At 41.4% G+C, this 27,792-nt stretch overlaps 1 protein-coding gene and 1 pseudogene across 4 annotated transcripts in view; both read right to left on the reverse strand.

Moving 5' to 3' along the window:
* Positions 1-5,685: 5,685 nt before the first annotated feature.
* The window catches only part of COMMD1 (copper metabolism domain containing 1), a 230,016-nt gene continuing 207,909 nt past the window's right edge, over positions 5,686-27,792 (reverse strand). For 3 of the 4 annotated variants that reach the window (XM_032292014.1, XM_032292012.1, XM_032292013.1), the window contains one exon: positions 5,686-5,915. In XM_032292014.1, the coding sequence (XP_032147905.1) occupies positions 5,805-5,915 (111 nt within the window). In that variant the 3' untranslated portion in view covers positions 5,686-5,804. The remainder of the gene's footprint in view (positions 5,916-27,792) is intronic. The other variant, XM_032292010.1, reaches the window with a different exon arrangement.
* On the reverse strand, positions 22,712-26,956 carry LOC116560566 (annotated as a pseudogene).

Consider the following 27,792-nt stretch of genomic DNA (forward strand, 5'->3'; position numbering starts at 1 on the left):
AAAAATATTTATTTATTTATTCAATTTTTGAGAAAGGATCTTGCTCTGTCACCCAGGATGGAGTGCAGTGGCACAAACATGGCCTCACTGCAGCCTTGACCTCCAAGCTCAGTCTCCTGAGCAGTTGGGACCACAGGCACACACCACCATGCCTGGCTAATTTTTTTAATAGTAGTAAAGACAGGGTCTCCCTATGTTGCCCAGGCTGGTCTTGAACTCCTGAGCTCAACCAATCCTTCTGCCTTGGCCTCCCAAAGTGCTGGGATTACAGGCGTGAGCCACTGTACCCCAGTATAATTTTTCCATTTATAACAACTTGTCACCAAGAACCTGAACCCCATGCTTGGGTCAATGGTTGTCCAGCTAGGATGAGGATAATATGCTGGCTACCTGGGTACTGTGGACACCCCAGAAGCCCCATGTGGCAGCCAACTCACTCATTTTGCACAGTGCGCCCAGAGAAGGGTGGCACTGAGTGGAAAATGAGGCCAAGGCCATCACAAACAGCATCAGGCTCCACAAAGAGAGACAGCAACCTGAAGCACAGAGACAGGTCTAACATGGATGCAGGATGCAAGTGACATAGGGCCTAGTCCTGGGTCATATCAGCATACAAAATTCTTCCCTACAGCAATTGTCACTGTTTAAACACATGAGCAAGGACACAGATTTTTTAATAAGTACTTATTCTTTTGAAGGGTCTGAAAGGTAGAACATAGAGATGGAAGACAGTAGACCTGAAATTCCTTCCTGATCATGGCCTTGTACAAATCCTCTGCCCTGTCTGTCCAGATGTTTCCTCATTTTTGACAAGATGCTAAAGCCTCCACATCAGTCATTCTGAGATCCATGCCAATTTTTAGCCATGATTCTAAAAACAGCCAGAATAGAAATCATATAAAATCCTCATATTTATGCTTACGTCTTTAATATAAAAACACTAGAATAACAGCATGAAGGAAATAATTTAACTATTTTAATTTTTCTGTCTAAAATTCTTTTAAACTAATAGTTTCATCTTGTTCCACATGAGTAATCAAATTCATATTTTCCCCCTTGCCATCTCTCCCCCACCTGCATCCTGTGAATCAACAGAAGTTGAAACCCTAACATCCGCGAGGGTTTTAACTTCTATTGATCGATGTAATACTAAAGCGATACATAAGCAGGTAGTAAAATATGGGCATTTACATCATTTATTCACCAGGAAATGTAATTAGGCATTTTCTTTCATTATATTTTAAAATTTTATGTAGAGACAGGGTTTCGCGCGGTCCCCCAAGCTAGAGTGCAGTGGTGCGACCATTACCTACTGCAGCCCAAACTCCTGGGCTCAAGTGATCCTCCCACCTCAGCACCACCATGCTTGTTTCTCTTTTACATGCTCTTGGCCAAGTGTGGTGGCTCATGCCTGTCATCCTAGCACTTTTGGAGGCTGAGGCGGGTGGATCACCTAAGGTCAGGAGTTAGAGACCAGCCTGGCCAATATGGTGAAACCCTGTCTCTACTAAGAATACATAAATTAGCTGGGCGTGGTGGCACACACCTGTAGTCCCAGCTACTCGGGACGCTGAGGGAGGAGAATCACTTGAACCCCGGAGGCAGAGGTTACAGTGAGCTGAGATTGCACCACTGTACTCCAGCTTCGGCGACAGAGAGAGACCCCTTAAAAACAAAAAAACAAAAAACAAAAGCCCCACAGAAAAAGATACTTACTGTACACTTGAGAAAACCGTATTTTCTAACATCTGCTTAGCATTTATTTCCCTTTAATTTCTACTTATATTGTTTTCCAAATGTTCACTCAGGTGTAAAAAATAACTTCAACAATTAATAGTTTGACAAGATGTCAGCTATTTAAGATACTCAATGTCATCCTCTGCTTTTCACTGCCTTCTTGCATTTGGGGGAGAAGAGTTAAACCAAATTTTTAAAATATTGCAATTCTTTTTGAATCATTATTAAAATAAAACTGGGGGAAGAGAGGTTATATAAAGGAAAAAAGAGTCTATAATGGAATTTAGGCCTTTGCTGATACAGCTGAGAAGAACTAGAGCTTCCAAGGAAAGCCTGACCTAAGAATGAGGCCACATCTTTTGTTTCTTATCAACACAACGTTACCAAAGTCTGGAGTTACTTTCTGACTTTATTCTGAAAGTTAACTTTTGGCTTGGCTGGACTGTTACTTTTTCTTCTCTTCTCTTCTCTTCTCTCATCTTTCTTTCTCTCTCTCTTCATTCCTCTTCTCTTCCTCTCTCTCTCTCTTCTTTTCTTTCTTTATAGAGATGGGGTCTTATTGTTGCCTGAATCCCCAAATTCCTGGGCTCAAGGCATCCTGCTACCTCAGCCTCCTGAGCAACTGGGACTGAGGCCTGTGCTATCCCACCCGGCTAACTGGCTGGACTGTTTCTAAACAGACTGAATTTAGAGTGCTTATTGCTCAAGCAGGGATAATCTCTACACGGTCCAGTTCAGGCTGAGATTTTTATTTTGTCCCTAATTTCCTGAAATCAAAACAAAGTGGTTTTAATCCAGGATTACAGAGGTAGAAAACCTAGTGGGGTCTCTGGGAACTTTATGCCCATTTTCTCCGTCCCTAGTCCTTTCTCCATGCTTTTATTGTTACCAGGGAGGTGTCCTGGTTTAACGCAAGTGTTCCTTACAAAACTTTCTAAGAACTTAGTCCCAGAATATACAAAAAATGATGATAGCCAATTAGGCAAAACTGTGAGTGATTTAGTCTTATACTTTCTCAGAGGGAACATAAATTAATATAACCTTCCTGGAGAGGAAATTGGCAATGTTTATCAAAATTAAAAACTGTGTACTCCACTTCCAGGAATGTATTCAAGGAAAGTCAAATCTCCTAGTTCTAGCCTTCTTTTTGTACATTAGATTGATGGTCATTAACTGTTCTCAGTATGTTTCTATATTTTCATAATAGACTATAATAAACATATATACTTTTGATAAAAAATTTAAAATCGTCAGTAAATATAAAATATACCCTGTTAAAAACAACTTGCATTCAGAAATGCTTAGTGCTAAATGTGGGGACCACCTTCAACAACCAGTTTTTTTGGTTTTCTTTTTAATTCTCAAAAACTCAGTATACATTAACCGTAGTTCTTCCAACAACCTAGGGTTTGGAAATAACAATTTTAAAAGCCCATGGCTACTCTTGTGGCTATTACTTTCATGGGATGACCTAAATAGAGCTTCAGACTATGACAATGATTTCCTCTCCTGGTGGCCCATGTACTGTTCCTTCACACTTCTACAGACTTTCATGGGCTATGTGAGTCAATACTAAGGTGGTAGCTATAGTTATTCCTTCCAAAGACATCTGGAATCCGATTATCTGATGAGATAGTCTATTGCTCCATTTTACAGCAGGAGACTTTATCCAAATTCTCCTAGATTACACGGCAGCAGCCCTGGGAACAGAAGGCAAGTTTTAAATAGGTTTTTTTCCTGAACCACATTCCTCTCCTGAATCTATTTACAGTACTGTTTCAAGATGTTTTCTGAAGGGTCTACAGGGGCTACACTGAAAACCTTCTGATCATTGTTTGCTAACTGTTGGGATGGTTTTAATCAGAGAAGAAGCCAATAATTTCAGCTTGGGTGCTGGAATTGCTCCTGAAATATCTCCAAATTGATTTAGGAGAAACTGCTTAATAGAAGAGGACTTATTCCTCCCCGGAAACAAACTCATTAGAACTAACATATGCTATAACCAGAGACCAAGAGAACCACATTTTTTTTTTTTTTTTAAAGACGGGGTTTCACTATGTTGGTTGGGCTGGTCTTGAACTCCTGACCTCAGGTGATCCGCCTGCCTTGGCCTCCAAAGTGCTTGGATTACAGACGTGAGCCACCACGCCCGGACTGAGAACCACATTTTTTAAACATATTACATCCAAAAGGCATCTGAGATTTCTTTTTTTTGAGATGGAGTCTTGCTGTGTCACCAGGCTGGAATGCAGTGGTGCGATCTCAGCTCACTGCAACCTCCACCTCCTGGGTTCAAGCAATTCTCCTGCCTCAGCCTTCTGAGTAGCTGGGATTGCAGGCACGTGCCACCACACCCAGCAAATTTTTGTATTTTTAGTAGAAATGGGGTTTCACCGTGTTGGCTAAGACAGTCTCCATCTCTTGACCTCCTTATCTACCCACCTTAGCCTCCCAAAGTGCTGGGATTACAGGCATGAGCCACTGCACCCAGCAGGCATCTGAGATTTCTAAATATTATCAGTATCAGATGACAAAACCTGTTCAACAAGGACCATAGCCTCAATATGCTGGTTGACAGGCTCCTCCTTTGGAATATTCTTGGTGTTTGGTAACTTCTCTAATATAACCTAGTTTTTATTACACTAGTTTTTCTTAAAGAAATTTTCTGAAAGGGGTTGTATTTTGATGACTCAAGTAAAATTTTCTGAGGTAAAAGACCTCATATCAGTCTCAGTAGACATCTGTCCCTTCCCACAATCCTGACTTGAGACAAGTGAAGGAAGCCCCTTTGTGGAGAGACCAATTTAGTTCTACGTTCCAGAAAAGCCTGGGTCTCTCAGTAGTTCAGATCAAACCAGATGCCCCAGATTTAAGCAGAACGAATCCAAATGCCCAAATCAGTTTCAGAAGCATCTCAGGTTTTAACTAGGTCCATCTTTTCTAGGTTAGGTAGGTGCCCCTGTGCCTCAGCTAAGGACATGACACTTTGGTCAGCCCTATATTTGCATGACAAAATTTTTTTTTCTAGTTTAAAAATAATTCTTGCATGTTTTATCATGCATAAATTCCTAAAACTCCACCCAGGGACAAACAACTATATCAAGGATTTCCACTATTGATCCCTCTTGCCCCAATCCTATGAATCCAAGTCTCTGGGGATAGGGCCCTGGAAACCTGCTGTTTTAATTTTTCTTTTTTATGTTTTAAATGTAAATGCTTTTCTTTTCTTTCCTTTTTTTTTTTTTTTTAGATGGAGTTTTGCTCTTGTTGTCCAGGCTGGAGTACAATGGCACATCTCAGCTCACTGCAACCTCTGCCTCCCACGTTCAAGTGTTCTCCTGCCTCAGCTTCTTCAGTAGTTGGGATCACAGGCATGTGCCACCACACCCAGCTAATTCTTTATTTTTAGTAGAGACAGGGTTTCTCCAGGTTGGTCAGGCTGGTCTCAAACTCCCTACTTCAGATGATCCACCCATCTTGGCCTCCCAAAGTGCTGGGATTACAGATGTGAGCCACTGCACCCGACCATAAACGCTTTCCTCATGCCTGTTATCCCAGCACTTTGGGCTTTGGGAGGCGGAGGTGGGAGGATCGCTTGAGCCCAGGAGTTCCAGACCAGCCTGGTCAACATGGTAAAACCCCATCTCTACAAAAAATACAAAAATTACCTGAGTGTGGTGGCAAGCACCTATGGTCCCAGCTACTTGAGAGGCTGAGGTGGGAGGCTCACTTGAGCCCAGGAGCTTGAGGCTGCAGTGAGCCATGACTGCACCACTGCACTCCAGCCTGGGCAACAGAGCAAGACTCTGAATTCAAAAAAAATGAATGCTTTTACAAGTACCCCTTATAACATTTATGCACACTGAAGGGTGAGAACCTCTGCACTGGAACAACTGTTAAGAGTAAATGAAAGCTAGAGAAAAAGAAATTTCAGCAAGCAGAGGCGGGAAGATTGAATGTGAAGATTTAATACCAATGAGGGCACAAGAATTTTTCTAAAAAAAATCAGTGGAGAGGGATCATGAACACCTTGGTCTCAACAACTCCAACTCCTTCATACATCATCTTCAGTTAGGCTGGCTAATCAGTGTGGTGATACTTTCTTCTACCTCTGCCAGCGTCTTCAGAATTTGGTTGACTTTGACCTCATCAAATTCCAAACACAGAAATTCAGATTCCTGGAAAACAGAAAAGGACGTTTTAGAGGGAAACCTCAAGACAGCCAAGGCTCTGCATCTGGCATGACCAAACTCTAAAAGACCCAGGGTCCCAACCCAGCAAGCCCAGCTCAGACCTTAATATCGAAGTGATATTAATATCGAAGTAATATCAAAGTGATAGTAAAACATATCTATATAATATCCTAAATAAAACTGCTTTATGATGGTGGTTCATGCTGATAAATAAGAGATATACAAATGTCAGATGTTCTCACTAAGTGGCATATGAGAAGCTCTTCTCTGTCATTTCATTTGATCCTCTAATAATTTTTAAGGTAAGAACGTAAGCTTACCTTAAAATTGTGCTATTTTATAGCTAAGGACTCTGAAGCACAAAAAGGTTTAACTTGTATCAAAAATAAATATCATAAAAAGGCAGAATCAGTTGGTTAACTCTCAGCTCTGGATGACTCAAAAGGCCATACTGTCTCCACACCACCTTGGATTACAACAATGAAACGAAAGTTTTGACTGACTGATGAACTCTGAGTTAGCCTGGGAATTGAGCTAACTTAGATTTAGTGGTTATGCCAGAAATTGTGACAAGTTGCTTGGGAAACATGAGATAACCAGATCTTGAAATAGCAGCTAACATTTCTGGGGTCCTTTCACTTGCTGCAAGCCAACCCTCCTCACAACTCCCTTAAATACATTCCCTTCAATCGCTGTTAGGATTGGTCAATCAATCCGAGGTTAGGTAGATGGTAGATACAAAAAAAATAAGATCTTTTTTTCCCCTGCTCTGTTCCCAGGCTGGAGTGTAGTGCCATGACCATGGCTCACTGTAGCCTCAAACTTTCTGGGCTAAAGCAATACTCCCACCTTAGCCTTTTGAGTAACTAGGGCTTCAGGTATCCACAACCATGCCTAGCTAGTTAAAAAAAAATTTTTTTTTTTTAAGAGATAGGGGTGGGGTGGGGCCTCACTATGTTGCCCAGTCTGAAGATCTCTGAGTTATGGCAGCAGAAATTTCATGTACACTGGACAAATCCTACATCTGCATTATCCTGAGAGACAAGGACAGATTTTATGTATCTAAGAGCAACTAAATTCAAGATTCTTAAGAACAATAATTAAGTAATTTTAGAGTAGTACGAATCCTTAGAGAGCATATAATCCAATTGCCTTGTTTTCTAGATAATTAAATTAAGCCCCAGGCATGTTAAATGATGTATCTAATTAATGTCCCTCTGTTGATGGCAGCCACTTAGACAGTGTTCTTTTCCTCTCTAACTACTGAAAAGGATCAGAATATACCAGGCCCCAAATATGCCACTTTGGCATATAGGTTATTTTGAGGCAATTGAGACTCAACAGATGGAAAAAGACGTCTTGGGGCCAGGTGTCGTGGCTCATGCTTGTAATCCCAGCACTTTGGGAGGCTGAGGCGGGTGGATCACCTGAGGTCGGGAGTTTGAGACCAGCCTGACCAATATGGAGAAACTCTGTCTCTACTAAAAATATAAAATTAGCCAGGCATGGTGCACAACTGTAATTCCACTACTCTGGAGGCTGAGGCAGGAGAATAGCTTGAACCCAGGAAAAGAGGTTACAGTGAGCCGAGACGGTGCCATTGCACTCCAGCCTAGGCAACAACAGTGAAAGTCCATCTCAAAAAAAAAAAAAAAAAAAAGTCTTGGAGTCTTTCTTATCTAACCAAGAGCAGAAACTTCTAAAAAATAAGAACTCCCAGGCCAGACATGGTGGCTCATACCTGTAACCCCAGCACTTTGGGAGGCTGAGGCAGGAGAATCACTTGAGGCCAGTAGTTAAGACCAGCCTGGGCAATAATAATGAAACCCTATCTCTTAAAAAAAAAAAGCCAGACATGGTGGTGTGCATCTGTAGTCCTAGCTACTTGGGAGGCTGAGGTGCAAGGATTGCTTGAACACAAGAGATGGAGGCTACAGTGAGCCCAGAAACCTGGGTGAAACCTTGTCTCAGAAAAGAGAGAGAGAGAGAGAGAGAGAGAGAGAGAGAGAGAGAGAGAGAAAGAAAACTGCTATAAATCCCTTTCTGAGGAAGTTTTATGGGCATGAAAAAGATGGAAAGCTGACACCACGATGAGCCTGCACCAACCTTAGTAGAATAACCCTTATCTACCATTCACCATATATTTAATTCCCAATAATTTACCACCCTTAGAAGCCCCAAACCTTTTTCTTTTGCCTAGTTACCTCTCTACAATTTATCTTCCTTTGTTAAAATGGTATACAAGCTCTCAAGTCTGACAACATTAAAAATATTGACATTAATACAATTTGCGATTTTTTTTCGACTGTGTATCTTTTGTCAGTTTAATTTTCAGGCCTTAGAAGGCAGACAAAAAGTTTTTCCTCCCCTACAATACAATGGCATTTCCTACCCCCATCTCCAAAGTGGTAGTTAAAGGAAGACCAACAAGCTTCTTCAGAGGGAGGGTATCACTTTGCCATCAGCTAGAAGAACCATTCAGAAGTTGATTTTGAAAAAGTATCTTTGCTGGTGCTAAGCTGCTGAGCTGAGTCTATACTGATGACAGTGAACATTCCACCAAGAAGAAATAAGTACAAAAGGAAAGAAAGAGCCTATTGGATGAAAGGTTTCCAAAGAGAGGGAAGGCAGCTCTCCTTGCCTATAGGAGTCCTGTCCTCAAACATATATTTGGATAGGAGAGAAATGCAGTCTCATATGTGAGCTTAGAAACTTTGCCAACTTTTCATTTAATCCAAAGCAAAAACCAAGTTTAAACAAAGAATGAATACTAATAAGTGTTCAAGCTGTAGGAGGGGTTATCTCCTTTTGGAAAGAAAAGCAAATTTAAGACAAACTAGACAGTTCAGTTGGCAAAATTCAGAGTAGGTCTCAGATGTGAAAGCCTCCTGTTCTTTGTTCAGTTTTATTGAGACCTTAGCTTGACTTTAAAACAATTTTTGTGTTTTTTTGAGACAGAGGTCTTGCTCTGTCACCCAGGCTGGAATGTAGTGGCCTGATTTCGGCTTACTGCAACCTCCACCTCCCGGGTTCAAGCGACTCTCTTACCTCAGCCTCCTGAGTAGCTGGGATTTACAGGTATGCACCACCATGCCTGGCTAATTTTTGTATTTTTTTTCAGTAGAGACAAGGTTTTGCCATGTTGGCCAGGCTGGTCTTGAACTCCTGACCTCAAGTGATCCGCCTGCCTTGGCCTTCCAAAGTGCTGGGATTACAGGTGTGAGCCACTGCACCTGGCCTAAAACAATTTTTTAAATATGTGGCCTTGGACACTGGTCTAGAAATCAGTGATTACCAGTAACTAATATATATATATTAAGGACATTGACAAAAAAAATGATGTAGCCTATATTTCACTCAGTGAAAGTAAGTTATAGCAATAAATCACTGTTTTTCTATTTAAAGCCAAAAAGATTACCAGGAACAATATTAATAGAGATAGGAGCAACTGAGTAAGGCATGTTAATAAATAGCCAGGATCTTTTCTGACTAAGGGATTATTAGTTTGCTGTAGGTTTCAGAATTCATTTGTAATTGGACCTCTATGTATGAATGAGGGATGCCAAATACTAGAGAGAAAGAAGTCCAAAATTAAACAGATATATTTTCCATCCTCATCTTCAACTTTCTCCCCTTGAAACAATGCACATTAACAGCCTTCAAAATCACACACGTATGTAATCATATGTGACACCTGAAATTTTTTACTTAAAACTGTATTACCAGGGCCTACTTTCATCTAGTTATGCTATCAAAATATTTTATAAGGAATTCAAGAACCTTTAAACTGGGGCTTAACATAAAGGAATTTCTTCACATTTTGCATTTGGCTGGGGTACTCTAGGGAAAGTATATCTGGTGCACTTGAAAATATATTTAGAAATGCAGATGTGGGCTAGGGGTGGTGGCTCTTGCCTGTAATCCCAGTACTTTGGGAGGCTGAGGCAGGTGAATTGCTTGAGCCCAGGAGTTTGAGACCAGCCTGGGCAACATGGTGAAACCCCATCTCTACAAAAAATATAAAAATTAGCTGGGCATGGTGGCATGGGCCTATAGTCCCAGCTACTTGGGAGGCTGAGGCAGGAGAATCACTTGAGCCTGGGAGGTTGAGGCTGCAGTGAGCCGAGATCATGCCACTGGATTCCAGCCTTGGCAATAGAGTAAGACCCTATCTCAAAAAAACAAGGGAAAGGAAAAGAAAAAAGAAAAGAAAGTAAGGTAGGCAGGCAGATATGATGCTTGTCAAGCCAGAGGCAGAAGGTACAAGAGCAATTTGAAACGTTTGCTACTTTTGTCTTGGTCATCTTGGGCTTAACTGGTAATAAAAATTCAAGATGATAAGACTAAAATTCCTGTATTTAAGTATCTAAGTCAAGAATCAAACTTGCTTCTTTTCAGTAAAGGATGCAGTATGGAGTCAGGATGTGGTTAGCAGATAAGCAAGCACATCATTATCAAGAACAAGTACTTTGTGATCCTGGGGATTACAGTAGTATATTAAACTCAATGGTTTAAATAGCCATTCCAAATTACAATGGAAAGCAAAGGCAAAATATTCCAATATTTGTCTCTCCAAGTGTAAATGGTAAAAAGTCACAAAATCCCATAACAAAATCCTTGAGAGGATTCCCTCTCCAAACCAACAAAAAAACCAAGCCAGTCTAACACTTGCAGAGAAGGCCATCTCACATATTCCTAAGGAACTCCTTCCCTGGTAACCATTCAACACTCCTCCTGAAACTCTTACTGGTCAAGCCTAAATCTTTAATGCTTTAGCTTAAACTCACTTCCTAGCAAGGTCAGAGAGTATAACTGATTATTAGTCTACAGAATAACTGAAGCCTGTTATTAAGCAAATGTTTGGTTTTATCCATCTACACACTGAATAACCTCTTTGTGTATCATTGTCCATTTTAAAAACCTCCTTATCTAGGCCCTGAGCAATTCTTTAGCAAAACAATACTACAGTGACAAAATGCTTAAAATAGAAAATAAAAAAGACTTATCACATATTAAATACTTAAACAGAATCATTTAGAACAAATTCAACATAAAATAAAAGTCCTATAATATATTTTCTACAGTTACACTACTTCCCATGCAAAATTTTCACAAATTTATCCCCTAATTTATGGATCATATTTAGCATTATAATACAACACTGGCAATGTTGGCTCTGATGTGTTGTGATTTCTTTTAAAAATGATACAGTTGAGGGATGGAGAGTGAGAGTGGGAAGGGATGTCTTAGGATTTCATTAACCAATACCAATTCTAAAAGGCCACAAAGGTGCGCGCCTGTAATCCCAGCTATTTGGGAGGCTGAGGCAGGAGAATCACTTGAACCTGGGAGGTGGAGTTTGCAGTAAGCCGAGATTACGCCACTGCACTCCAGCCTGGGCAACAAAACAAAACTCCATGTCCAAAAAAAAAAAAAAAAAAAAGGCCACATAAAGCTGGCCATGTTTCATAAAGCTTATTACCTCACATTTCTCTTTTCATTTCATTTGTTGATACAAAGGGACTCTTCACTGAGCACAAACTTTGGCCATAAAGCCTATCCTCTGGACTGTCCTTTCATAAACTTAAAATAACACTTTGACCTGCAACTCTGCAATTGTCTTCTGTGTTTAACCACAGGAGTGGGGGGAGGGGGGAAGAGAGAAAGAGGAAGAGGGAGAGCAAGCACTCAAGAATGAATGCATATGGTAGACATAAATATTGGCAATGGCTCCTTGAAGGGCAGTTATAGAATAAATAAGAAACCTAGTAGCACTGAACATTGCCTGCCAGAGAAGTTCAAAACATCTTCATAAGTAAACCTGTGTTCACCACTCATTCCCACACTTCTGTGGCTTTCTCACAATTATCATTGATACTGCTCCTTTATTTCAAGAGATCTTGAATCCCAGAAATAGCTTCTCTGTAGCAAAAGATGATCCAACTTCCTTCCTAAGGAAACACTGGCCTCAATTAAAATTTTACATTTTCCTGAAAACTGTGCTGATTATTTTCCGTTTGTCCTTTCATATTTATTATCTTCCCTCTGCCTTGTTCCACGTCCTGTGAGGCTGTTCTCAAAAAATTGTGTCACTCCTTAGAGTTAGGTTCAGGCAAGAGATAAGAGAGGTTATTATATTAATTCCTCTGATATTTCCAATATTTTTTAATGTAGGATATCATTTCTTCATTTCTTATTTTATTTACTGGTCTCAATCACTATTTCTTCTGGTTCACAAAGCTAACAGTACACACATAAAGCCCAGTCTCTTCAGACAGCCGAAGCACAGAATCATCAAATACAAACTCCAAAGATGAGCACAGCCAAGGACTGTCATCATACCTAGGTTGATAAGAAGTTTGCCCTCCAAGTATTAAATAACAGGATAAGCCAGAAACAATATTTGATTTTTTCTATTATTATCTGATACTGAACTATATGGTAGCACTTTGATATTTGAAGAATGAAAGGAAGTGAGGGAGGGAGGGAGGGAAGCAGTCAGAAGAGTAGGAGAAGGAAGAGGAAGAATGACGACAATGTCAACAACTAAGATGACATTTCATTAAGAATTTGCTCTTTAGTTTAATTAGATACTGTTTGTCAATTTTTGCTTTTGTTTCAATTGCTTTTGGCGATTTCAACATAAAATCTTTGCCCGTGACTATGTCCTGAATGGTACTGCCTAGATTTTCTTCAAGGGTTTTTATAGTTTTGGGCTTTACATTTAAGTCTTTAATCCATCTTGAGGTTCTGTGTTGTTGGTTTTTTCTTTTTTTTTAGACAGAGTCTTACTCTGTTGCCCAGGCTGGAGTGAAGTAGTGCCATCTCAGCTCACAGCAACCTCTGCCTGCTAAGTACAAGCAATTCTGATGCCCCAGCCTCCCAAGTAGCTGGGACTACAGGTGCTTGCCACTACGCATGGCTAATTTTTGTATTTCTAGTAGAGAAGAGGTTTCACCATGTTGACCAGGCTAGTCTTGAATTTCTGACCTCAAGTGATCTGCCTGCCTCCGCCTACCAAAGTGCTGGGATTACAGGCATGAGCCACATGCCTGGCCTCATCTTGAGTTAATTTTTAAATAAGGTATAAGGAAGCGGGGGGTTCAGTTTCAAATTTCTGCATATGGCTAGCCAGTTCTCCCAGGAACATTTATTAAGTAGGGAATCCTTTCCTCATTGCTTGTTTTTGTCGGGTTTGTAGAAGATCAGATGGTTGTAGATGTGCAGTCTTATTTCTGGGTTCTCGATTCTGTTCCATTCATCTATATGTCTGTTCTTGTGCCACTATGCTGTTTTGGTTATTGTAGCCTTGTAGTATAGTTTGAAGCCTGGTAACATGATGCCTCCAGCTTTGTTCTTTTTACTTAGGATTGTCTTGGTTATACGAACACTTTTTTGGTTCCATATGAATTTTAAAATAGTTTCTTCTAAATTCTGTGAAGAATGTCAATGGTAGTTTAATAGGAATAGCATTGAATCTATAAATTACTTTGGGCAGTATGGCCATTTTCATGATATTGATTCTTCCTATCCATGAGCATGGAATGTTTTTCCATTTGTTTGTGTCCTGTGTCCTCTCTGATTTCCTTGAGCAGTGGTCTGTAGTTCTCCTGGAAGAGGTCCTTCACATCCCTTGTTAGCTGTACTCCCAGATATTTTATTCTCTTTCTAGCAGTTGTGAATGGGAGTTCATTCATAAGTTGGCTCTCTGCTTGCCTGTTGTTGGTGTACAGGAATGCTTGTGACTTGATTTTGTATCCTAAGACTTTGCTGAAGTTGCTTCAGCTTAAGAAGCTTTTGGTCTGAGACGATAGGGTGTTCTATATACAGGATCATGTCATCGGCAAACAAAGACAATTTGACTTTCTCTCTTCCTATCTGAATATTCTTTCTTTATTTCTCTTGCCTGACTGCCTGGGCCAGAACTTCCAATACAATGTTAAATAGAAATGGTAAGAGAGGGCACTTTGTCTTGTGCCAGTTTTCAAGGGGAATGCTTCCAGCTTTTGCCCATTCAATATTATATTGGTTGTGGGTCTGTCATAACAGAGTCTTATAAAAGAAACTATCATCAGAGCAAAGAGGCAACCTACAGAGTGGGAGAAAATTTTTGCAATTTATCCATCTGACAAAAGCCTAATTTCCAGAATCTACAAGGAACTTAAAAAAATTTACAATAAAAAAAACAACCCCATTAAAAAATGGGCAAAAGACATGAACAGATACTTCTCAAAAGAAGACATTCATACAGCCAACAAACATGAAAAAAAGCTCAACATTAAAGAAATGCAAATAAAAAACACAGTGAGACACCATCTCATGCTAGCCAGGATGACAATTATTAAAAAGTCAAGAAATAACAGATGCTAGCAAGGTTGTAGAGAAGTAGTAATGCTTTTACACTGTTGGTGGGAATGTAAAATCAATCCAACCACTGTGGAAGACAGTGTGGTGATTCCTCAAAGATCTAGAACCAGGAATACCATGTGACCCAGCAATCCCATTACTGGGTATATACCAAAAGGAATATAAATCATTCTATTCAAAGATACATGCACGTGTATGTTGACTGCAGCACTATTCACAATAGCAAAGACATGGAATCAACCCAAATGCCCTGTCATCAGTGATAGACTGGATAAAGAAAATGTGGTATATACACGCCATGGAATACTATGCAGCCACAAAAGGAAACGAGATCTTGTCGTTTGCAGGGGATGTGTTTGGAGCTCAAAGCCATTATCTTCAGCAAACTAATGCAGGAACAGAAAACAAAGCCATTATCCTCAGCAAACTAATCCAAGAACAGAAAACCAAACACTGCATGTTCTCACTTATAAGTGGGAGCTGAACAATAAGAACACATGGTCACAGGGAAGGGAATAACACATACAGGGGGGTGACATAGGGAGAGGGAGAGCATTAAGAAAAATAGCTAATGCCTGCTGGGGTTAATATGTAGGTGATAATACCAGGCGTGGTGGCTCACATCTGTGGTTCCAACACTTTGGGAGGCTTAGGCAGGTGGATCACGAAGTCAAGAGTTCGAGACCAGCCTGGCCAACATGGTGAAACCCTGTCTCCACCAGAAACACAAAAATTAGCCAGGCGCAGTGGCATGCGCCTGTAATCCCAGCTACTCAGGAGGCTGAGGCAGGAGAATCACTTGAACCCGGGAGGCAGAGGTTGCAATGAGCCAAGATCGTGCCATTGCACTCCAGCCTGGGCGACAGAGTGCAATGGCAAAGAGACAAAAAAAAAAAAAAAAGGAGGTAATGGGTTGATAGGTGCAACAAACCACCATAGCACACATTTACCTATGTAACAAACCTGCACATCCTGCACACGTAGCCCAGAATTTAAAATAAAAAATTTTTAAAAGAGAATTTGCATCAAGTCCTTGACAACTAAAACATGGCTTTGTTGCTATAACCTGTTCTTATACAATGGATAGCTTATGCTGTATCTTAAATCAATACTTTACAAAAAGGACATTTGTGACTTCACAATATTTTTTCTTTAGCCTTTGATAAAGTTTTGTTAAGCAATAAATATTACTACCAATGGTCCTTATTCAGGCCATTTTTATCTAGAGGCATGCTCATTCCAAACACAATAGTCAGTAAGTCCCACATCTACTATGTTCAGAGAGCATGCTAACAAAAGAGAAAAAAACATACTGTAAATCAAAAAGCAAGTCATCCTACTGAGGCTAAAAAAGAACCGACATCAGATTCCTTTTGGAGCTCTAGGACTGCAACTTAATTACTGAGCAATTAAATTAAAATAACTCACTCCCAAACTCAATAGATACCCATATCATGCTAAGAGCTATGTGGGACTAAGACAGAGTCTGCAGGAAGTAACAGAATTTACTCTAATAAATGAACACAGCAGTGCCTCTGCACCTACCAGGTGCTTTCAGAGCCACAGAATCTTCTAGAGGAAGTGTTTATCTATATTCCCACAATCTCCTAGAAAAGGGCTAAATATTACAGTATTAGTAAATACAAAAACATTAACCATCACTGGAAAATTACTGATTTTTCTGGAAATGTCAATCAGGCATTTCAAAGAACTTTTGTGAGAACAACCTGATGACAGCGTTAGAATGCTTACAAATTTAAAAGCCTAGGCCACACGTGGTAGCTCATGCCTATAATTCCAGCACTTTGGGAGGCTGAGGTGTGCGGGTCACGAGGTCAAGAGATCAAGGCCATCCTAGCTAACATGGTGAAACCTCATCGCTACTAAAAATACAAAAATTAGCTGGGTGTGGTGTGTGAACCTGTAGTCCCAGCTACTCGGGAGGCTGAGGCAGGAGAATCTCTTGAACCCAGGAGGCGGAGGTTGCAGTGATCTGCGCCACTGCACTCCAGCCTGGTGACAGAGTGAGACTCCATCTCAAAAAAAAAAAAAAAAAAAGAAAAAGATTAAAAAGCCTGCACTCCCATAAATTCTTATATTCAAAAATAACCTTTATAGGAAACATAAGCTTTCAAATGCTTACTAGAAACTCAAGGAAGAAAGAGACCATTTGATATCCAGGAAATTTCATATCTACCACTAATGCAAGTTACTGCTAAACAAATCTAAATGATCAGCTTTCCAAGGGACATATACAGGTTTAATATAAAATGGCAAAATTGGGAGGCCAAGGCAGGTGAATTGCTTGAGGCCAGGAGTTTGAGACCAGCCTGGCCAACATGGTGAAACTCCATCTCCACTAAAAATACAAAAATTAGCCAGGCTAATTTTTGGTGGCACAAACCTGTAATCCCAGCTACTCATGGGGCCGAAGCACAAGAATTACTTGAACCCAGGAGGCGGTGGCTGCAGTGAGCTGAGGTGGCTCCACCACACTCCAGCCTCAGCAACAGAGCGAGACTCCATCTCGAAAACAAACAAACAAACAAAAGGCATTTTTAAAAATATAATAACATCAGATCTTTTTATTCAGAGATTATCCAGATCCTCTGCTGCTTCTCTTTCCCTCCTTTGTTGGTCCATCTTTTAGATATTTCCACAAGATGGAAAAAGGAAGTGAATTTAAACTGGTTAATCTGACCATATCACAGCAGCTCTGCAAAACATTTTCCAGAAAAGGAGATTAGAGCTATTGGGATGAACTTTAACTGTGACTTCACACTACTTTTGAAAATCACACCCTATGGTGCCATTAAGCCAGAAAGATCGTTTTACTCCCAAATACTTCCCTTCCTTCAATGACCAGGACTACTGCCCTCAGCCTAGACTATGTTTTTAAAACATAAATACTCCCAGGAGAGGTCATTAACACCTTTCTATTACTTAAAAATCAGGAGAGGCCAAGCACAGTGACTCACGCCTATAATCCCAGCACTTTGGGCGGCTGAGGCAGGCGGATCACCTGAGGTCGGGAGCTCGAGATCAGCCTGACCAACATGGAGAAACCTCGTCTCTACTAAAAATACAAAATTAGCCCAGTTTGGTGGCACATGCCTGTAATTCCAGCTACTGGGGAGGCTGAGACAGGAGAATCGCTTGAACCCGGGAGTCGGAGGTTTTGGTGAGCTGAGATTGTACCATTGTACTTCAGCCTGGGAAACAAGAGCGAAATCCCATCTCAAAAAAAAAAAAAAAAAAAAATCAGGAGATTTATTTTCTCCAAGCGAGAATGAACCACGCAGGCTGCCTTAAAGGATTAAGAGGGACTGGGGTTAGGGGGTGTACGACCAAACCCTAAGGAGAACAAGACATAAAAGAATCAGGAAAGTAACAAAGGGAAATCTCTCCCCTTACTCTATAATTCCTATCAGATACACAGAGAGATCCATAGGTAAAATATCTTCAGTTATTCACATTCTTTGATCCATATGCTCCATGCCTTTCTTTTCTTTCTTTTTGAGATGGAGTCTTGCTCTGTCACCCAGGCTGGCATGCGGTGGCATGATCTTGGCTCACTGCAACCTCTGTTTCCCGGGTTGCAGTGATTCTCCTGCCTCAGCCTCAGCCTCCAGAGTAGCTGGGATTACAGGCGCCTGCCACCACACCATACTAACTTTTGTTTTGGTTTTTTTTTCGGAGACGGAGTCTTGCTCTATTGCCCAGGCTGGAGTGGGAATGCAGTGGCGCGATCTCAGCTCCTCGCAACCTCTGCCTCGTAGGTTCAAGAGATTTTCCTTCCTCAGCCTCCTGAGCAGCTAAGATTACAGGCACACACCACCATGCCCAGCTAATTTTTGTATTTTTAGTAGAGACAGGGTTTCACCATACTGGCCAGACTGGTCTTGAACTCCTGACCTCATGATCCGCCCGCCTCAGCCTCCCAAAGAGCTGGGATTACAGTCGTGAGCCACCGCACCCAGCCAGTCCCAGACAATTTTTGTATTTTTTAGTAGAAATGGGGTTTCACCATATTGGCCAGGCTGGTACTGAACTCCTGACCTCATGATCCACCCATCTCAGCCTCCCAGAGTGCTGGGGTTACAGTCGTGAGTACCATGCCCAGCCCATGCCCTCTTCTTTTAAAAATACATTTTTTCGATGGGGTCTTGTTATGTTAGTGAAGGCTGGTCTTGAACTCTTTGGCTCAAGCAATCCTTCTGGCTTGGCCTCCCAAGTAGCTGGGATTATAGGTGCATGCCAATATACCTGGCTTCCATGCCTTTCTAATCACCTGATTACCAAGGCTGCTAGGCATCAAGAAAACCTAGGGAAATTTACAAAGGGGGCATTAGCAAGATAATCTCAATAAAAACCAAAGTCTGAATGTACACATACACACACATACCCTCTTGCTACTGTGCTTTCATGTTTATCTGCAGGCTCAAGGGCCTGTGCGCCAACAAGGCAAAGAGATTCCAAAAACACTATCCACTCAGTTATTTAAATTTCCAAGAAGAGAGGAAGTGGGACTGCGCCAAGAATAGGACCCAGAGGTTCTTCTTTTGGTTTAAAATTTCTTGGTTAGAAAAAAGCTAGAAACATAATTTAGCTAGATAGATATGCCTGTCCTGCCAATATATGGTCAAAAGGAACATGTATTTTGGCCCAGGCAACACTGCCTTGTTTCTGAAAGGGAGAAAATAGTTTTGATCTTGTAAGAATGAGTGATTCTTTGGTTGGATGAAGTATGTACTACTAAACCAAGAATAACCACCATTTTTTTTTCCCCTAGAGATTTCAAAGAAGCCTGACATACATTCTGTTTCCTGTTACAGGCCAGTGAATAACAACAGGTAGAGGTACCATCAATCTTTGTTTCACTACTAGACAGAAAAAAAGAAACCTAGAGGCTTTCCCCGATTATGTGAAGCCCATAATTCTCAGCTCTTAGATTCAACCTATCCCTGGCTAACTCCTGACTCACATCTGACTCCTGAGTTTTGATGCTTTCAAATCCAATTGGTATAAATTTAACAGAGTAAAATGGAAACTAATTAGAAATACCTGATTCTGTATTGATTTACATAAGCACCAGGACATAAGTATTTACAAAAATATTTTAGAAACATCCAACAAAATAAAATAAAATGTAGCCAAGTTATATAAACAGTAAAAGTTGAATACAATTAAATAATTGGCTAATTTCTCATGCATTAAAAAGGGCTGTAAAAAATAAATAAATATGGCCAGGTGCAGTGGCTCACGCCTATATTTCCCAGCACTTTGGGAGGCCAAGGCAGGCAGATCACCTGAGATCAGGAGATCAAGACCAACCTGGGCAACATGGCAACCCTGTATCTCAGAAAATATAAAAAATTGGCGGGTGCAGTGGCTCACGCCTGTAATTGTAGTACTTTGGGAGGTCGAGGCGGGCGGATTACCCGAGGTCAGGAGTTTAAGACCAGCCTGGTCAACATGGCGAAACCCTGTCTCTGCTAAAAATATAAAAACTATCCAGGCCTGGTGGTAGGCGCCTATAATCCCAGCTACCCAGGAGACTGAGGCAGGAGAATCACTGGAACCTAGGAGGCAGAGGCTGCAGTGAGCCAAGATCGTGCCACTGTACTCCAGCCTGTGTGACGGAGTAAGACTCTGTCTCAAGAAAAAAAAAAAAAAAAAAAAAAAGGCCAGGCACGGTGGTTTACGCCTGTATTCCCAGCACTTTGGGAGGTCAAGGCGGGCGGATCACGAGGTTAAGAGATTGAGACCATCCTGGCCACCATGGTGAAACGCCACCTCTACTAAAAATACAAAAATTAGTTGGGCATGGTGGCACACATCTGTAGTCCCAGCTACTAGGGAGACTGAAGCAGGAGAATTGCTTGAACCAGGGAGGTGGAGGTTGCAGTCAGCCAAGATTGTGCCACAGCACTCCAGCCTGGATGACAGAGTAAGACTGTTTCGAAAAAAAAAAAAAAAAAAAAAAAAAAAAAGAAAGAAAGAAAGAAAAGAAATACAAAAAATTAGCATGGTGGTGGGTACCTGTAGTCCTAGCTAGTCAGAAGGCTGAGGTGGGAGATCACCTGAACCCGAGAGATCGAGGCTGCAGTGAGCTGCAATTGTGTCACTGCACTCCAACCTGGCTGACAGAGTGAGACCCTGTCTCAAAATGAATAAATAAATGGCGAATTTCTACGTTTTATCTTTATTTTTTATTTATTTATTTTTTTGAGATGGAGTCTTGCTCTGTCACCCAGACTGGAGTGCAATCTCAGCTCACTGCAATCTCCGCCTCCCTTATTCCAGCAATTCTCCTAACATCAGCCTCCCGAGTAGCTGGGATTACAGGTGTGAGCCACCACACCTGGCTAATTTTTGTATTTTTAGTAGAGACGGGGTTTTGCCATGTTGGTCAGGCTGGTCTTGAACTTCTGACCTCAAGCAATCCACCTGCTTCAGCCTCCCAAAGTGCTGGGATTACAAGCATGAGCCACTGTGCCCAGCCCTATGTTTTTTCAAAACATCACACCCTAGTTCATTTTACAACATCTCATTTTAGGCAGGATTATTATTATTATTATTTTTTGAGACATTGTCTCACTCTGGCCCAGACTACAGTACAGTGGCATGATCTGGGCTGACTGCAACCTCCATCCCCCAGGTTCAAGCAATTCTCTTGCCTCAGCCTCCCAAGCAGCTGGAATTACTGGCACACACCACCACACGCAGTTAATTTTTGTATTTTTTTTTTTTTTTTTTTGAGACGGAGTTTCGCTCTTGTTACCCAGGCTGGAGTGCAATGGCGCGATCTCGGCTCACCGCAACCTCCGCCTCCTGGGTTCAGGCAATTCTCCTCCCTCAGCCTCCTGAGTAGCTGGGACTACAGGCACGCGCCACCATGCCCAGCTAATTTTTTGTAGTTTTAGTAGAGACGGGGTTTCACCATGTTGACCAGGATGGTCTTGATCTCTTGACCTCGTGATCCACCCGCCTCGGCCTCCCAAAGTGCTGGGATTACAGGCTTGAGCCACCGTGTCCGGCCAATTTTTGTATTTTTAGTAGAGATGGGGTTTCACCATGTTGGCCAGGCTGGTCTCCAACTCCTGACCTCAAGTGATCTGCTTGCCTTGGCCTCCCAAAGTGCTAGAATTACAGGCATGAGCCACCACGCCTGGCCTTTAGGTAGCATTTAATGATTAGCTGTTTAGATTTTCTGTATTTTGCTGGGTGTGGTGGCTCACATGTGTAATCTCAGCACTTTGGAAGGACAAGGTGTGCAGATTGCCCAAGCTCAGGAGTTCAAGACCAGCCTGGACAACATAACGAAACCCTGTCTCTTTAAAAAAAAAAAAAAAAAAAAAAAAAAAGAGTGTATTTTAAAATTTTTTTTAAAAAAAAAAAAAAAAGAGTGTTGTTGATTTGAGTTTGAAGTTCAGATTAGGGCCCTTAATCGTTCCTGATGAGGTACATTCCAGGGCAACTCATTTGCAAACAACTTTGACAAACAAACTACAATATTTACATGGAACAGATAAGAATTAAAGAAAACACACACGCGCGCACACACACACACAGAGCTGGGTGCAGTGGCTCATGTCTGTAATCCTAGCACTTTGCGAGGCCGAGGTAGGTGGATCACTTGAGTCTGGGGCATTCAAGACCAGCCTGGGCAACATGATGAAACCTAGTCTCTACTAAAAATACAAAAATCAGCTGCTGTGGTGTTGCACACCTGTAATCCCAGCTCTTCAGGAGGCTGAGTGAGGCAAGAAGACTGCTTGTGCCTAAGAGGTCATGGCTGTAGTGAGCTGTGATCAGGTAACTGTACTCCAGTTTGGGCAACAGAGTAAAACTCTGTCTTAAAAGAAGAAAGAAAAAAAAAAAAGAAAGAATAATAACAATAATATATTTTTTTTCCTCCAAATTCCTGTATTAATAAGGACTTGTTTGAGGGAAAAAGGTCCCAAACATCAGGCTGTTCACAAAAATAACCCACAGTATCAACTTTAGAAAACAAATCTTTTTTTTTTTTTTTGAGACGGAGTTTCGCTCTTGTTACCTAGGCTGGAGTGCAATGGCGCGATCTCGGCTCACCGCAACCTCCGCCTCCTGGGTTCAGGCAATTCTCCTGCCTCAGCCTCCTGAGTAGCTGGGATTACGGGCATGCGCCACCATGTCCAGCTAATTTTTTGTATTTTTTTTAGTAGAGACGGGGTTTCACCATGTTGGCCAGGATGGTCTCGATCTCTTGACCTCGTGATCCACCCGCCTCGGCCTCCCAAAGTGCTGGGATTACAGGCGTGAGCCACCGCGCCCAGCGGAAAACAAATCTTAAGACTGTGACACTAATTATTTTTCTACAGGATGCATTTGACATGCCAACTCTCATTCACAAAAATACATCATTACTTGTGTTGAATTGCCCCATACAGCACACTAATGTTAGGGTGTAACACACATACTTCTAACTCAAAGCTGCTTTCAGGAGCTACTCAACTAAATGAGATTGCCTCTGCAGTTAGGGAAGCAACTACTGAACATATGTATGAATGAAAAGAACTGTACTCCCTGCATAACAAGAGATTATTTTGGAGACAGTTGATAAAAACCATACATCCTTTTTATTCTTAAGTCATAAAGAGGTATCAAGATTAAAAGCAAAAATTACAGGGTAAGACTTAACAAAACTACTAGGAGTGTCAAAGGAAGTAAAAATAGGACTAAAGGCGCAGGGAAATATGAATTAATGAACATGGGAAGGACAAGGATGGGGAGAACAGTGAGCATGTGCTGAAGATACTAGGGGAGAGGATCTGGTGAAAAATTTGATCTCAGACAAGTGCCTAGGTAAAGAAATAATGGGGTAAGATTTCTAAACCCCACTATGTGCTTAAGAGTCATCCTCGCCATTGGCGCGATCTCTGTCATCCTCTCCTTCCTAAGCTTCTTTTTCATCACCCTTGATCAACTCCAGCTGGTCATCCCCCCATCTTCATTATCATCATCATCCAGTAGGTCCCCCTCCTCAGCAGAGCCATCTGCACCCCCCTCAGACTCCATCTTCATATTAGTCTCATCTTTCTTCATGGAGCTGCTCCTCTGCTCCTCTTCTCCTTTTCTGACTTACAATTCTTCATCTCTACTGCTTGTTTGCTCTGTTCCTTTTCAGTTTTTTCCAGGTTTTCCAGGAGAGAATCCACTTTTTGTTTCATCTGGGTCAGCTACTTCTTAATGGCCTGAAAGTCATCTCCTTCAACTTTCCAGACTTAGAAGATCTCTGCTGTCCACTCTTAGAATTGAAGCCACTTTTGCCCCTTTGTGAGGTGTTTCCTGATACACGCTGACGTTTCGAGGGCACTACAGCTCAAGCGATAGGAAGAGGGGGAGGTACACGTGCTGAGTAACTGTACATCCTATCATAATACTCCCATTAAAAGTCATAGACCAGATCAAAAGAGGAGCCGTACATCTCTGCTGCAGATCGTTTCACACCTGCTTTTCCTCGGTTCACTTTTGGCTCTGCAGCCAGGTTAATATCTAAAACCTGGCCAGCAATCATTCTGCCATCCTCTCCCGCTACAGCAGGCTGGACATTTCTCTCATTAACATACTGAACAAAGGCAAAGCCCTTATGAACAGAGCAGTCCACAATTTTGCCATACTTTGAAAAGATTGCCTCTACATCAGATTTCTTGACCCCAAGTGTTGAGATTCCCAATGAACACATGGGAGTTCATGGATCAAGGATCTGTCTTGTTGGTAACATTGCTGGTCATTGTGTTTGATGATAAGGTTTCTCGCAAAGCTGAAAACAGGAGGGAGGAGGGAGAAGAGATTTGATTCTGAGTCTCCTACTCCCGGGTTCTAAATGGAAAAGCTGACTGCTGCTCGAGGTCGGCAACGCAGCCACAACTGCTCAGTCTTCGTCTCTTCACAAAATCAGTGATAATAATTTTTAAAAAAATTAAGTCATCCAGAGTTGTCTGAACATCTGAACATCACTAGCAGGCAGAACAAAACATGCAATAGCACTTGCTTTCTAAGGATGATAATCTACAGATTAAGATGGGGAAACATAATACATCTAATACAAAAACAGGAGCACAGCATCAGCAATGAATTTGAAACTCCTTGGCAGAGGAGGAAGGCAGAAGTGGTACTAATCAAACCAATTCTGGGATTGCAGATCTTCTCCAACAAAAGGGATCACCAACTTGCTCTGCCATCTAATAAAGCTATGTAAGGAGGGCAAATGTGAAATGACCAAGGATAAGAGGACTTTTGAATTCAGAAAATGATGATTTGGGAATAAAAAGTTTTGGATTTTGTTTTTGTTTTATGGCTGGGTGGAGTTCTATGGATTGTGAGGATTAATTTTATTGGGTTTCCCACTGCAAAACCTCTTCCTATCTGTTTATATCTCTGTTTATATATGAGGCAAGGTGGCCTCTTATTCTCTGTATTAGTTTGCTAGGGTTGCCATAGCAAAATACCACAGACTGGGTGGCTCATGCAACAGAAATTTTCTTTCTCACAGATTTGGAGGCGGGAAGTCCAAAATCAAGGTGTCACAGGTGTGGTTTCTCCTGAGGCCTCTCCTTGGCTTGTAGATGGCTATCTTCTCTCATGGTCTTTTCTTTGTGTGCAGGTTTAGCTGGTGTCTTTCTTTTTTCTCATAAGGACACCAGTCATTTTGGATTTGAGCCTCTCTCCCCCTACCCTACCATCTGATTTTAACTTAACTACCTCTTTAAGTGGTTATCTTCAAGTACAGTTATATTCTGAGGTACTGGGAGTTGGAGTTTCAGCATATGAATATTAGGGTGATACAACAAAATATTCCCCAGTGCTTACAGGGTCCTGTGTTTATCAAGCACCTGGTAAGTATTTGTAATTGATGGTGATGATCTCACACTTATTTCCTGGTTTGCCATATTGTACAAATAACAATTTCTGGTATTTAGTGCAGAAGTAAGAAAAACACACACAGACCAAAGCTATCTGCTGACTGCCCAGGTCTGCCAACCCAGTTTGGCAGAAGCAATATCTGGCTTCACCCTCATTGAACTTGATTTTGAAATGTAATTTAATTTACAGAGACTGCCAGGACAAAAGCTGTGAGGGGATTAGAAAATGGCACAAAAGAAATCTCTCCTAATCCCTACAACTAGATCCTATTAAGTGCCTTGCCTGCCATGCTACATCCCAAAGTCTAGCCCTGAAGATAAACTCAGGATCTAGCACATCATCCTGAGAGAATAATATGGGGAGGAGGGATTAGAAGAAAGGATTGTATTCACTGCATGTAGTTAGTCACCAATCTCTCTAGCTCAAATAACTTAATGCAAACAAACTTCTGGAGGTGGTGTGTAGACAGGAAGATAGGAGGTTGCTTTATTATCTAAAGTTGAATTCTGACATCACTTGGGTTGCTGGGGCCTTTGTTCAAATGCAGTAATCATCCCTCACATTAACAATGTGCTTCGAAGTTTAGAAAGTCCTTTCACAAGCATGATCTCATTCGATCCTTAGAACAGAACTGTTACACAGGAAGAGCTAGAAGGTAAGGCACTTTGAATAACTGTAAAAATGACAGAATTTGCCCATCTAACCCAAAGCACATTCTGGCAGAAATATTTTATCAGAAAAGGCAATGGATTTTAAGGGCTTTGATATACTTCTAATCTAAGTTAGGGAGGAAAAGAAAGTAAGACCTCATTTACTTAAAATTGCACACAATTCTATAAACTTGGTTTAAAAGTTCCATCCTTTACAAAAGACAGAGTAGGTAGTCAGGTCGTAACTAGGGAAGAAACAGACTTTCTTACTTGGACATCATTCATTCTTTGAAAGCAGTGGAGAGAATAGAAAAGTTGGGGGTTGGGGGGGGAGCAGAGTGCAGGGATCATTTCTGGACTCTTGGGAAAACCAAAATGCCTAAAAAATGAAATGCCACTAAAGAAAAATCAGCATGGAAGACAGAAGTAGGAGAGATTGTGGGAAAAGTCTGACAAATCTGAAGACATTAGCAAATTCAGGGGAGCCAGAAATCATACAAAATAACAAAAAATAATGATAATGATAACTAACAATGGCTAACATTTATTCAACACATACAAAATTCCAAGCATTATGCAAACTGCTCTACATGTGTTATTTCATGTTGGTGAGGATAATTTTATCCCATTTTACAGATGAGGAAAGTGAGGAAAGATAGGGAGTAATCTGCTCAAAGCCACACAAGTAGTAAATAGCAGAGCCGATTTTAAACCCAGGTCTACCTGGCTTCAGAACTTGAGCACTTAACTGTTTCACAATCTTGACTCACATTCATATAGAACATAAATGCCATCATTAATAGTCACTAAGTACCCACATGTGAATGTTATTCTAAGATTCAGTTAACTTTAAGAAAGATTTAAAGGAAAGGTGGCTATTGCCAGTCTAACACTCAGAGTCAATTTTAAGTGGCCTATAAAAACCACTTTATGGACAGGCAACGACTACATTCATTTTGGTAGATTTCTAGTATGAATGCAGTAGTGTGATGGGGCAACAGCCTGGCTGAGTTAATATGCGCATGTGACCCAGGCAGAGAAGCATGTTGTAAGGAGACTCAGTTCCTATTATGAGGCAAGGAGGCCTCTTATTCCTTTTTTTTTTTTGAGATGGAGTCTTACTCTGTCACCCAGGCTGGAGTGCAGTGGCTCAATCTTGGCTCACTGCAACCTCCACCTCCCAGGTTCAAGTGATTTCTCTTGCCTCAGCCTCCTGAGTAGCCGTGATTACAAGCACCTGCCACCACACCCAGCTAATTTTTGTAATTTTAGTAGAGATGTGGTTTCACCATGTTGGTCAGGCTGGTCTCAAACTCTTGACATTGTGATCCACCCGCCTCGGCCTCCCAAAGTGCTGGGATTACAGGCATGAGCCACTGCACCCAGACCCTTCTCTCTTTCTCTAGGTATGTGGTAGGGGGGCGCGGAGGCAGGGAGGATCCAGTATATAGCTATTTATTACCATCAGCAGCAGAACTGGAGGCAAGGTTCATCTTTGTCGTTCTATGGACTAATGTATGGAGCTCCTTGAATGAGATTCCTTCTCCCATCACTCAAATCAGAATCTGTAGAATCAAAATACCTGCTGAAATCTAGGGTTCTTTCCACCTATAATCAGGAAGAATTCCCAATTCTCCCTTGTTGCCTGATCCAATAACACCAAATTATTCATCTTGAAAAAAAAAATCACATCAGCATTTACAGGTACTTTTGGAATGCAAAAAGATAAAAATGCCAAATTCTGAGTTTAAGCCTTTAACATCCTTCGCATTTGGCCCACAACTATTCCCTGGTCAAGTCAAGGTAAATAGGAGTAGGTGGAATGAAAGCAAAGAGGGCCCTTGCTTATGCCCCAGACAGCATGGTTCACTCACACATAATCAAGGCTTGACTGACAACTACTTAAAGCGTAAAGAGGGTGCAAGCAGCACATACAC

This window comes from Sapajus apella, unplaced genomic scaffold (genome assembly GCF_009761245.1).
Source record: "Sapajus apella isolate SASKATOON/1434 unplaced genomic scaffold, GSC_monkey_1.0 scaffold26, whole genome shotgun sequence".
NCBI classification, from domain to species: domain Eukaryota; kingdom Metazoa; phylum Chordata; class Mammalia; order Primates; family Cebidae; genus Sapajus; species Sapajus apella.